The sequence below is a fragment of the Zootoca vivipara genome, chromosome 4, assembly GCF_963506605.1.
Source record: "Zootoca vivipara chromosome 4, rZooViv1.1, whole genome shotgun sequence".
Taxonomy (NCBI): Eukaryota; Metazoa; Chordata; class Lepidosauria; order Squamata; family Lacertidae; genus Zootoca; species Zootoca vivipara.
The window spans coordinates 94,802,101-94,814,900 of record NC_083279.1 but is presented as its reverse complement, the minus strand read 5'-3'; the positions used below and the strand labels follow the sequence as shown (position 1 = coordinate 94,814,900).

General features: G+C 48.1%; 1 protein-coding gene across 7 annotated transcripts in view; it reads left to right on the top strand.

The window, feature by feature from the left end:
• Positions 1-12,800, top strand: part of EMSY (EMSY transcriptional repressor, BRCA2 interacting) — a 38,440-nt gene that overhangs the window by 5,569 nt on the left and 20,071 nt on the right. For 5 of the 7 annotated variants that reach the window (XR_009557520.1, XM_060273926.1, XM_060273924.1 and 2 more), the window contains exons 2-10: positions 1,111-1,219; positions 1,903-2,002; positions 3,745-3,819; positions 5,464-5,645; positions 6,499-6,651; positions 7,164-7,423; positions 8,444-8,738; positions 10,021-10,320; positions 10,860-11,009. Coding sequence is in view for 6 of the 7 variants with exons in the window: in XM_060273926.1 (XP_060129909.1) it covers positions 1,150-1,219; positions 1,903-2,002; positions 3,745-3,819; positions 5,464-5,645; positions 6,499-6,651; positions 7,164-7,423; positions 8,444-8,738; positions 10,021-10,320; positions 10,860-11,009 (1,585 nt within the window). In the remaining variant the exon portion in view is untranslated. The remainder of the gene's footprint in view (positions 1-1,110; positions 1,220-1,902; positions 2,003-3,744; positions 3,820-5,463; positions 5,646-6,498; positions 6,652-7,163; positions 7,424-8,443; positions 8,739-10,020; positions 10,321-10,859; positions 11,010-12,800) is intronic. The other 2 variants (XM_035115218.2, XM_035115212.2) reach the window with 1 other exon arrangement.

Below are 12,800 nucleotides of genomic sequence, written 5' to 3'. Positions count from 1 at the left end.
CTGTGTGGGAATTAAAGGAAAGAAAATTAGGGACTCGTGACCCTGCACAACAAAGCAGGACTGCAATTGCTATCATCATCATCACCACCACCTCCTGATCTGGGGCTGGTGGAAATTTGAGGCCCACTGGTTTGCCATTCTGGCTTTACAGTCTAATCTAATTAATCTAACCAACCCAATGAAAAGCTCTAAAGTAAAAAGACAAACCTGCTCTAGGTAAATCCATTTTTTGTTGTTTAGCTTGTTTTAATTTGCTGCATTAATTTTTAATGCTTCGTATTTATTTATTTAAAACAGTACGCTTCTTGTTTTTACTGCTCTCCTAGCTGCCTTGGGAAAATAAACATAGGTTGAAGGCACAACATTTAAACTGCACAAACATAAATCTCAGTACAAAGGACAGATCACAATTTTGGTTTGTGAGTGTAGCAGCCACTTGTGCCCCGAGCTTTTGACTTGATTTCTTCTTCCTCCTCTCATGTGCCCCATTCGCCTTCCTGGCTTGTGACCCGGTGTAGCCTAGAAGCTCATAGACTGAGCCATGAATGAGGAAGTCCCAGTTCAGATCTTGCCTCTGTCATAAATTCACCTGGTGGCCTTAGTCAAGCCAGTTTCTCTCTGTCTCTGTCTTTCTGCATCTCTTCCTCAGTCTCCCTATCTGCAATTTGGGGGATAATGAAAGTGACTTACTTTACGTCTATGCCCATTCCTGGATAGAGAGAATCTGGCCACAGTTGTCCATATACAGTATTGGTAAGTGAGCTAGGTGGGCCAATGGTCTGTCCCAGTATAAGGCCAACTTCCTATGTTCTCTAACTCATGTTTTTATGTAACATGCCCCTTTTGAGGTGGTTCCACAGTCCCAAAGAGTCTACACAGACCATATTTCTGCAGCCTACTTCCTTCTCCCAACATGCCCTTGGAGAAAGCGAGGCAGAGAGACTCTTTACCTTTGTGCACCAGGGACTTTGTTAACCACTGTTAAATTCTCCAAACTTTGGTCCCCCCACCAAGTGGCACAGGTGCCTGGTATTGCTTTGGTGGGTCAGCATTTGGAAGCCTGCAACGGAAGCCTGATTTTCTCTTCCCTTGATTTGCGTCCCTTTACAGGGAGGCTGAGCTCCTTGGGAGCAAACCGACCGGGGAACAATGCCTGTGGTGTGGCCGACCCTGCTGGATCTCAGCAGGGATGAATGCAAAAGGATCCTTCGCAAACTCGGTATGCCTACGGGGTTCTTTGCTGGGGGGGGGAGGGTGTCATCTTCTTTACACTGACCTGACCCTGGCTATGCATGCCTGAATGAGATCTGGGTCCCCAAGATGAACTGTAGGAATGAAAGGACCTTCCAGGGTAATGCTAGAGGACCCCCAAAAATGTGTTTCATCTTAATCAATGTCAAGTAGTAAGTCTCTGTATCATTACTTATCAGGGACTTTTCCCTGTGCTAGCTGACACTATGTTAATCAGCAAAGCCTTGAGGGTTGTTGTCCCCTCTTTTGGTTGTGTTGTGTTAGTGGCAGTAAGCATGTGGTGGAAATTTTTCCACTACTGTATTTTTCCTTCATTAGAGGTTTCAAATCACAAGCTGGACAGCCACTTATCAGGGATGCTGGAGATCACGAGTAGTGAACCTATGGCCCTGCAGATGTTGGGGGACTCCTTCATCCCCGGCCAGCATGACCAGTGGTTAGAGGCAACGGGCATCATAGGCTGGTAACACCTTGAGGGCCATAGGCTCCCCACTGATGTTGCAGAGACAGATTTTTCCGCATGTGGTTAGACTAGAGGGCTTTTGAGATCCCTTACAACTCTATGGTTCTGTGATCTTTTCATTGATCTCTCTTCTGCCCCCCCCCCCAAAATGTATTGTTCACTTTTAATCTTTCTCCTTTCTTTTATAGAATTGGAGGCATATGCCGGTGTCATCAGTGCCTTGCGCGCTCAGGGGGATCTCACGAAGGAAAAGAAAGACATCCTTGGAGAACTCTCCAAAGTCCTTAGGTAGATGGAACATACTCATTTGTGCCCTGCCCATTCAGCCCCACAAGGAGTGGCTTGCAATACAGCAAAGTACTGCAAACCTCAAATGCTTGAAACCCATTAATTCATGCAAGTTTAAAAGCTGCAACAAACAGCACCAAAAATAAGCACATATATCTAACAGCCAAGGGACTGGCAGAATAGCTTAGTTTGCACTGGATTGCTGTTCTTTTCAATAGAAGCTGGCTGATGGGCCTCCTGCAGCAGAGAGTTCCGCGGAACAAGCGCCATCACCAAAAAGGCTCTGCTTTCCTTTCCTTTCTATATATTGATACAGTGCCTGATTTTGCCAGATGACATATGAAAGCTTCTCTTTATTAAGTTTAGAACCTCCCCTTTAAGTAATATATAGCGTGGCGGGCACAATGGTCAATTAAAATAACATCATAAAATAACACACCACAGGAAAAAAACAAAAACAGCAGCCAGTGCAGCACAAAGCCAATTCAGGGCAAAACGCTTTTTAGTAGTAGTAGTAGTAGTAGTAGTAGTAGTAGTAATAATAATAATAATAATAATAATAATAATAATAATAATAATAATAATAATAATTTATTTATACCCTGCCCATCTGGCCAGGTCTCCCCAGCCACTCTGGGCGGCTTCCAACAGAAAAATAAAACACAATAATCTATTAAACATTAAAAGCCTCCCTGAACAGGGCTGCCTTCAGATGTCTTCTAAATGTCTGGTAGTTGTTTTCCTCTTTGACATCTGTTGGGAGGGCGTTCCACAGGGCAGGCGCCACCACCGAGAAGGCCCTCTGCCTAGTTCCATTTAGATGATGTTAAGTGCAGCTGTCTGCTCCCAGCGGGTACCGTCTTTGTTGCTGACCTTGAGAAAATTAGACATGACCATCAGTTACAATATAAAGGAAGACAATGTCCGTTAAGGATGGTGAATCCCTGGCAAACCATGGTGCCTATTTATTTCCCAAACACAGTCAGCAGTATCCAGTGGTTCTGTCAGTGGAAGAATTTATGCTTCTGCAGCGATAATTCCTCGCCCTCTCATGTCCCCACATGCACCCTGTGCCCTTTCCAGATCTGCTCCGGAGGGTTGGCGGAAACCCCAGAACAGATTTGGGGGTGCATGTTGGGGGGGGGGGAGCAGGATTTTCTGCTGCCCAAGCAGAAATCTTTACATTGACGGAATGCGGTATTTTTCACTATGTTGGATACAATCCACTGTCTGGCTGTCGATGCGCCCCAAAGGCAATGGCTGGTTGTTGATGGCGATGGAAACTTGCAGAAGTCCATTTGAGAAGAAAGGGACCACATAGTACTCAAGAAGACTAGGTGGGAAATAAGAACTTGGTCTCGATAAAGGTCCACAAAATGCATAGACTCAAATGTATTTTAAGAACTCCAGTTGAGCAATCTCAGGGAAGCTCTTTTGCTGAAGAATGATGACTTCCAAGTTGGCCACAGAGCAGCCTGGGCTATTGAATGTTAGGTTTGTTCCGCTCGTTATTTTTGTGCAGAGACAAGCTTGTTTGTCTGACGAAACAAGGGCATTGGGAGACGATATATATCGCATTGAAGTCTGGGCAGGTGAACCAGTGTCTGCTGGCAGGGCTAATTAAGTCCCATGATAGCATTGCTTTTTGACAGCTATCCATTTCACTTTGATTTTTAAGTCCCAAGCCTTGTCTTGCTTGTGGCCTGTACCCCTGTGTCTAACACTTTGGCGTCTTTCAACAGCATTTCAACAGAAAGGCATCGAGCTGAAGTTCGAAGGGCGGTCAATGATGAGCGATTGACAACGATTGCTCACAAGTAAGGAGGGGGACGTATTATAATCCCTTTAAGTTTTTTTTAAATTAAGTAATGCAAACAATACAAGTGAAACTCGGAAAATTAGAATATCGTCGAAAAGTGCAACTTATTATTTTTTCTTTTAATTTTTACAAATGCTTTCTTTTGGGAATGCCACAGTAATAAAACAAATAGTTACAATAATACAAAAATAAACATCGCTATTACATTTCATTAATTACATTCCATTTATAATTGGCCCACCTAAAGACAAATAATTACAACTACAACAAATAAAGGCTTGACATATCTTGCTTTGCATGACATGCATCTATCTCATATATTGGTTTCACCTTTTAAGTTGCATTACTGAAATAAATGCACTTTTTGACAATATTCTAATTTTCCGAGTTTCACCTGTACAAATGCTTGAAATGAAGAAATAGAATACCACCGTTGGTTTTCAAAAGTTAAACCTACAGCTGTGCATGAATGTGTAATCTCAAATAACACTGCATATTTATGATATGGAAAGAATGAGTTGGTACGCCATTACTTTATTTGTTTGTTTTTATAAGCCACATTTTCATATAAAATATCACAAGGTATTACAACAGTATTACAAAAAAAGAGAGACAGGCACACCTGTGAGAGCTGGTTGATGAGGAATATTAGGTTCAAAAGGCCCATCTGAATAACACAGTTTTTAGAAGGTGTCTGAAAATGAGCAAGGATGGTTCCTGCTGAACCTCTATTGGCAAGGAGTTTCACAGGCCCAGGGCTTACCACACTAAAGGCTCAGCCCCTGGTAAAGGCCAGCTGAACCTCAGGAGCAGGTTTTCGGAGGGGTGAGAACATAAGCTAAATACATATAGCTATGTCCTTCCCGAATTTGGTTTGAGTGATAGGCGGTGACTTTTTTAGAGGAGAAATGATTGAGACCTGTCATTAGTATTACCCTTGCTTGACCATTGGTTAACTCCAATGGGCCAGTTTTTCTGCAAGAACACTGCTTCTGGTTCTTTCAAACCAACTCTCAATTGAGTGATAAAAAGGGACATTTCTAGATGTCTCTTTTCAGTGCATTTTGCCCCATGGTAATTGACACTTGCAATCCGCTAAACAGTACACTTTTAAACTATGGTGTATTCGCTGAAGTACTTGGACTAGGACCCAGGACATTTGGACTTGATGAATTCCCTCTCGGAATATCTCAAAAATAAAAACGCGCTTTGCACCTGTGACCTGATCCTTTTAACTGGAAAAGCGAGGGACCTTCCACATGCAAAACAGGTGCCCTGCAGCTGAGCTATGGACCCTTCCCATCCCATGAAATGACCATATTCTGAGTAAGCCTATCGGTCACTTTCACCCAGTAAATTATACTTTGACCTCTCACCAAGGTTTTGATCAGACGCCTTGCTAAGGGAGATCCATTTTGAGCGGAAGGTTCTAGGATCTGGGACTGTCAAACAAGTGTGTGTTCTACCCAGTAGCTAAATGTTTTCCATTTCTGGGTGAATTTACAATCCACCCCACCTGGCGGTGGATTCGGGGAGGTCACGATACCTGCCTGGAGAGAGATTTTCTGGTTTGGGAGACCCATTTAGGAATGGGAGAATGACTTGGAACAGACAGTTTACAGACCTGTGTGTTTCTCCTTAGCATGTCTGGGCCCAACAGCTCTTCTGAGTGGTCTATTGAAGGCCGCCGGCTCGTCCCACTGATGCCCCGGCTGGTTCCCCAAACCGCTTTCACCGTCACGGCAAACGCTGTTGCCAACGCGGCGCTCCAGCACAATGCAGCTCTCCCTTCCCCAGCAGAGACAGGAAGCAAAGAAGGTGAGGGTAGGTGGCCTTCCTCTCTTTCGGATATTGGGAATGGGAGGAGGACTCTTTTAATGCTTCGAAAGGGTCACCGTGCTTAGGCCTTCAACCGGGGTTGGGGAACCTCTCTTCCTCCAGCTGTTGCTGGGATACAGATCCCAGCAACCCTGATGATGGCCTCTGAGAACATAAGAGAAGCCCGCTGGATGAAACTAATGGCCCATCTCGTTCGGCTTCCTGTTCTCACAAATGCCTGTGGGAAAATCCACAAGTTTCCAGCAACTGGGCATTCAGAAGCATTGTTGCCTCCAGCTGTGGAGGCAGAGCAGAGCCCTCATGGCCAGCAGCCATCAATAGCCCTCTCCTCCAGATATTTGTCTAATCCTCTTTTAAAGCCATCCAACTTCGTAACCATCACTGCCTCCTGTGGGGCTGATGGGACCTGGACTCTCGATCCTTAAACCTTTGCCACCTATATCAGGGCCCCTCTTACCCCTTGTATAGAAGGCCCCAGCCTTGACCCAACTGCACTGGCTGTCAATTAGTTTCTGGGCCCAATTTGAAGTGGTAGTTTTGACCTGTATTGCCTTAAACGGCCCAGGACTGCCTCTCCCCATATGATCCAACCTAGACCCTACGATCATCATCTCAGGCCCTTTATTGTGTGCTTCCTCCACAAGTCGTCTGACGGGTGGCCGTATCCTTGAGCCAGTCACTGCCACTCACCCTAACATACCTCACGGGGTTATTGTGGAAGCAGAGTGCGTACGCCACCTCTAGCCCTTTGGAGTGTAGGCTGGAGAGGAATGAAGTAAACAGATGAAAACGCTTTGGTTTACACATCATCCTTTTCTTCTTCTCTCACTCTCTTCAGTGGTGGTTTGCTATTCCTACACAAGCACCACCTCAACCCCGACGTCCACCCCAGTCCCGAGCGGCAGCGTCGCGACCGTGAAATCCCCCCGACCCGCCAGCCCAGCTTCCAACGTCGTCGTCTTGCCAAGTGGGAGCGCCGTTTACGTCAAGAGTAAGTGACATCAAGGAAAAGGAGGGCCAGGCTCCTCCAGAGGCAGCCAAGGTTTTGAGCATGGCCTGAGGGTTCTTTGATTTTGAATGCCATACGCCAGGCCCTTCCCCCACCATTGCTCACAGTGTGCTGCAAACCTTGGTAGCCACCCTTTGGGCTTGGCAGAAGTGAATGGATGAATGTAATAATGTGTTTGAAACCGCCAGCAGTTTGAGCAAGCTGGTAGAAAGGAGTTTGCATCATTTCCTTCTCACGGGTAAATTCAGAGAGGCTGATTGGTAAGCACTGGTCAGTCTCCTGGTCAGTGGTGCAGCTAGCACTGGACCTCGGAGCCAAAGTCTAGGGCCCCGCAGCTCGGGGGGGGGTGCGGCCTTCCCCAATGGCCACCTAGAGAGCAGCAGTTGTGTCTTGGTATGTGGGCCAGCTTGGGCTGGGGAGGTTTGAGCAGCGCTCTTGGTGGGTGCATCAGAGTACGGGAGGCTACCGGACTGAGGCGCCTCTCTCGTTGGCAGGCGTGAGCTGCTCAGATGACGACGAGAAGCCCCGCAAACGGCGCCGCACCAACTCCTCAAGCTCCTCCCCAGTCCTCCTGAAGGAGGTCCCTAAGGCCGCCACGCCGGTCACCAAGACCATCACGGTGCCTGTCAGCGGCAGCCCCAAGATGAGCAGCATCATGCAGAGCATTGCCAACTCCTTGCCGCCCCACATGTCCCCTGTGAAGATCACCTTCACGAAGCCGTCGACACAGACGACCAACACGACAACCCAGAAGGTGGGTAGGGATGTTTAGTATGTGTGGCTGAGAACGAGAGGTTTCTTTAGTTTAGAGCAGGCATCCCCAAACTCGGCCCTCCAGATGTTTTTGGGACTACAACTCCCATCATCCCTAGCTAACAGGACCAGTGGTAAGGGGTGATGGGAATTGTAGTCTCAAAACGTCTGGAGGGGCTGAGTTTGGGGGTGCCTGGACTACAGTCAGGCTGGACTACAGTCCCTGTGCAATCCCTGCCACTGTGAAATTGAGGAGCATGTATTTCTGGCAGGTGACCCTTCAGAGCTACCTGCTGTCGCCATTTTGGCTTTCCCAGTCTTGGAAAGAATAGTGGGGGCCAGCCAATCAGAAGTGTGAGAAGCTGCAGTAAGTTTGCCACTCGCGTTGCGGTACGCCCACAAATGTGGGGAGGCTGTTTCACCCCAAAACCGGGGTAGAGGCTCAGCCCAGTCCCAGTCTACAGACTGGAAACTGTTTATGACCCCACCCTGCAACATCAGTTCTGTTTAATTGTCTATTCCTTTTTTTCTCCCTGAGTTCCTCTGTTATGTGCTGATGTCTTGTCCCTTCAGTAAAACTGCATCCACCACATTTCAAAAGATAATTCTGCCGGTAGACCAGAAACAGGGCAGAGGAACAGGCAGCCAACTCCCCTAACAGCCTGTCTCATAGGGTCTCATAGGGTGCAGGGGAATGATATAGCCCTGTCTGCGGGTGCAACCTCAAGAGCTGCTCCCAAGAGAAATGGCAGGCTATAAATCCACGTTTGGCTGCTGCGGCATCAATTTGGAGGTTGTCATTCAATCGCATATTGAAAGCGAATGCAATAATAACCAGTCAGTTTGGGCTACATGATTTATTGTCACAAAGCCCATTGAGAGTGATGGCAGTGGTTGCAGCATTACCCTTACTCAGAATGGTCAAATGCTCCTTTTTGGAGCAGACCCCTTAAAACAACGGCGAGGGGCTGTCGGCACAAGGGGTGATGATCAAAACCTTTTTGTGTGCTCTCTTTTCCAGGTGATCATAGTCACCACATCTCCCAGCTCCACTTTTGTCCCCAACATCCTCTCCAAGTCTCACAACTACGCGGCCGTCACCAAGCTCGTCCCGACGTCCGTCATTGCCTCGACCACCCAGAAGCAGCCGGTGGTCATCACCGCTTCCCAGTCCTCTTTGGTTAGCAGCTCCACCAGCACCTCTGCCAGCGCCTTCACCGGGGGCTGCTCCACCCTTTCCTCCGCTCCCAGCACGGTCGCTGTGACCACCGTGGTCTCCTCGACGCCCTCCGTGGTTATGTCCACAGTTGCACAGGGTGAGACGTTGGCTTTGCATGGGGAAGGTTCTGAGATTGCGACACCCACTGCCTCGGGTGAAAAGACAGGTGCAGTTGAAAACTGCATGCTACATCTCATTAGGGTCTTCCAGGCTTCCTTTGTGTGCTGCACTTATGATGAGTTGAGCTTATGAATACTGGTAATGGAGCAATTAGAGACAGCCCCACTTTCAGTGCTGCAAAAGTCCTGGGGCAGCACACTGCTTCATTTTCCACTCTGCACATGTCCCATAACTTCCAGCTGTTTCAGCAATGCTCAAGTGCTATGCTAGATGCTGTTTTCTTTCCACTTGCATTTTTTATTACTTTTATTTCTTCCATAATCTGCAATACATTTAAAACAAAAACAACATGAGAAATAGAGGAAGTGGTGAAAACGCAACTATAGGCGACGGCAGATTTACATACGTCTAGTCGACATGCGGCCGCCTCCACGTGCATCGCTGCAACCTGGAAGTGGCGGGAAAGGGGGAGAAATGGGCTTATGCATGTTCTACCGCCGCATGCTGCGACCTGGAATGCAATCCCCATGCAAATTGGGGGTTGCCTATATAAATCCAGGATGGGTGCTGGATGCAACAGATGGGACGTCTTCAGCCACAAACCCACAGGCACGCCACGGGCCACGCAAGTGAAACTCAATGGCTGCATTTTGTGTAGCCTCGGCCCACTATACCCGAAGGAGTGTCTCCACCTCCATCGTTCGGCCCAGACACTGAGGTCCAGCTCCGAGGGCCTTCTGGCGGTTCCCTCCCTGCGAGAAGTGAGGTTGCAGGGAACTAGACAGAGGGCCTTCTTGGTGGTGGCACCTGCCCTGTGGAACGCCCTCCCATCGGGTGTCAAGGAAATAAAAAACTTTCTGACTTTTAGAAGACATCTGAAGGCAGCCCTCCTTCATGGATCACTGTTTTGTCGTGGTGAAGGGGCTTGAATAACTCAGAGAAGCTATGAGCTATGCCGTGCAGGGCCACCCAAGACGGACAGGTCATAGTGGAGAGTTTTGACTAAACGTGATCCACCTGGAGCAGGCAGCCCTGTTTAGGGAAGTTTTTAATGTTTGATGTTTTATCGTGTTTTTAATATTCTATTGGGAGCTGCCCAGAGTGGCTGGGTGGTATTAACAACTACTACTACTACTACTACTACTACTTGGATAACGTGAACTCAGTGTGGGAGTGGGCATTGGCTGTGAGTCAGAGATTGGTAATGGTCCAAAACAAAGGACAAAGCACCAAATGCCTGCCTGCCTCCTCTCTTCCAGGAGTCTGCACGTCGGCGATTAAAGTCGCAGCGGCCCGGTTGCCTTCGCCCAAGACCCTGGTGGGGGCGCCGACCCAGATCCTGACACCGTTTCCTAAACAGCAGCAGCAGCAGCAGCCATCTCCCAAGCAGCAGCTTCAGCAAGCCCAGCCGCAGCAGCAGCTAACCCAGGCTTCCCCCGTGGCCGCACAGCAGCAGCAACAGCAACAACCCTCCCAGCAGCAGCAGCCAGCCCTTCACCCCCAGCAGTCTCCCCTTCCGCCAGGCATCAAGCCCACCATCCAGATCAAGCAGGAATCAGGTACCGATAAATGTGTTGCTCCGGGTGTTAACTCATTGCCGCCCTGTCAGGGTTTGGCAGGATGCCGATGAGTGTTCACTGGGGGAAGGGGGGCTGGAGTCTGACTCGGGAGAGCGGGGCAGTGGTTTGTGGAGACCAGGAGGCAAGGATAAGAGGCAAGCGAAGCCTCAGAGCTGGAGGGTGGAGCACAGGATGGAAGAAGAGGAGGAAGAGGCAAGTCAGGCAAGTGAAGGGCCGAGGGGCAAGGAAGCAGCAGTGGGGTGATCAGTTCTAGCAGTGGCCTCCCGGGTGACAGAGGAGGAGAGACAAACACAGAAGGTAGAGGTGCAGGCAGAAGAAAAAGACTAGAATTAATCTGGAATGGAGCTTCAGCCAAGCATATATTGTTGAGTTTGCACAAGTTAAATGCTCTTGTGATGCGACTCCACTGCATTGGGGGGGGATGATTTGTTCTGTCTCTCTGTAGCTATTTTGCCTTCCTTTGTAATGTTTGCTTCTCATGTCCACCTCCCACTCGCGATGGCTGTTTTCTTTCCTAGGGGTCAAAATAATCACCCAGCAAGTGCAGCCCAGCAAAATCCTCCCCAAGCCAGTCACAGCAACTTTACCCAGCAGTAGCAATTCCCCTATTATGGTGGTGAGCAGTAATGGGACCATCATGACAACCAAACTGGTCACAGCCCCTGCTGGTGAGTGATTCTTTCCTATGCTCCGTAGAGGGTGGGAAGCAATTTAAACTTGGGAAATAAGGTGAAATGGTGATGTACCTAGGGCACAGTGGAGACGATCATACAATACAGATTGTTTGACGTATTTGAATCATTTTTAGCCTACTTACATGAGGATACAAGTTTGTGCACTTAAAAAAAAAGATTCCTCCATCCTCCTCTTTCTTAGGAGGTGGGGTCCACACTGCCAGATTAACATGTCAAGAGACAAGGATTCCTACCTAGTCTTCTCCCTGACCAGCTGATTTTCAATTTTCAAAGACTTGTGTCTTTGTGTTGAGGAGCATTCAGTCCTGTTAAAGTGGAACAGCCAAGACACCTCTCCACATTTGCAGAATTTACAAGGGGTGATGATGATGATGATGATGATGATAATTTGAATTTATATTCTGCCCTATACCCACAGGTCTCAGGGTGGTTCACAGAATAAATGTGAGCATGCAATGTGCACAGTTTTAGCCTTCTCCCTGACATGCTGATTTTCTTTGTGCAGGGATTTTGCATTTGCACAGAGGGACATTGAAGTGCTGCGATCCCATGTCTGCCTCGCCAAGACCCTGGGCTTGCCACCTGTCCAGGGTTTGTGTGTGCTTATGTGCATGCGCACAGTTTTGGCAGTGTTCACCTCCCATTGGTGTCTATTCATTTAGAACATTTGTACCCGTGCTCTTCAGCCTAAAAGGCTCCCGGAGCGGCTTGGATACAATCAAAACAAAGCCGTCGCTCCCCACAGGCTTGCAGTCTAAAAAGCACAACACACGGCTTCCGGTTCAGCGCCAGCGCCGATCGGCGGGGTCCCGTCTCGTCTCCGAGACGGCCCGTCTCTGCTAGGAGTGGGGAGGGCAGCGAGAGCGACGCTGCGCCCCTTAGAACCTCGGGAAGGGCGTCCCGGGGGCGAATTTTGCTCGGCAGAGCCCCAATCCGGACTCCCCAACTCTCCGGCAAGCTCTAATAAGAGCTCCGGAGCGAGGAGGGTAGAAGTCGCGGGGGCCATTTTGAGCGGTAACGTTATCCTAGCGGTGAGAAGCTTCAAGCCGAAGGCGGAGAGCGCTGGATTCTTCTGAAAATAAAATGATTGGAAATAAGACTGTAAGTAACCTCACGATTTGGATTATAAAACAATTTGGACCTGGGAGAGAGGGGGGAAAAGAGGAAGCCACCCCCCCCCCACGGCAACATAAGAGACAGTAAATAGAAACCCGAAGCCGTAAATAGAAGACCTCAACTTAAAAGGATCCCTCAAAGGCATCAAAGAGAATCTCCCCTAAATGCAGGGTAAAAGGGGAGAGAGACTGTGGTTGTGAGTGCCCTGCAGAAAGAGGTTAAGACTAAGAAAGACCTTTCTTTTCCTCGGGAGCCGGCAGCCCAGACAACCCAGTGAGCTGATCAGGATTTATAAGTCAAATTTTATTTCTATCTTTATTTCTGGACTTTTTGGAAATTCCTTTTTGGTTTATATGCTTTTGAAATGCGAGTTCGAATTTTATTTTTAATAAGACTTGAAGAATGCAGCCAGCTTGTTAAAATGGAGTCGAGAAAATAAACTGTGACCATATTCCACCCCATGTGACAAGTTTTGACCTTGACAGGATTGAACTATGTCAACAAAAAGGTATTCGCCTGAGTTCCAGCGGACTGTTTTGACCTTAATGTGGGAAGTAAGAATAGAACTATGTCAAGAGGAGACACAACAGCAAGAGTTACAGCAACAATTCCAGATGGTGATGGCAGAATATGACTTCTTAGAGGATG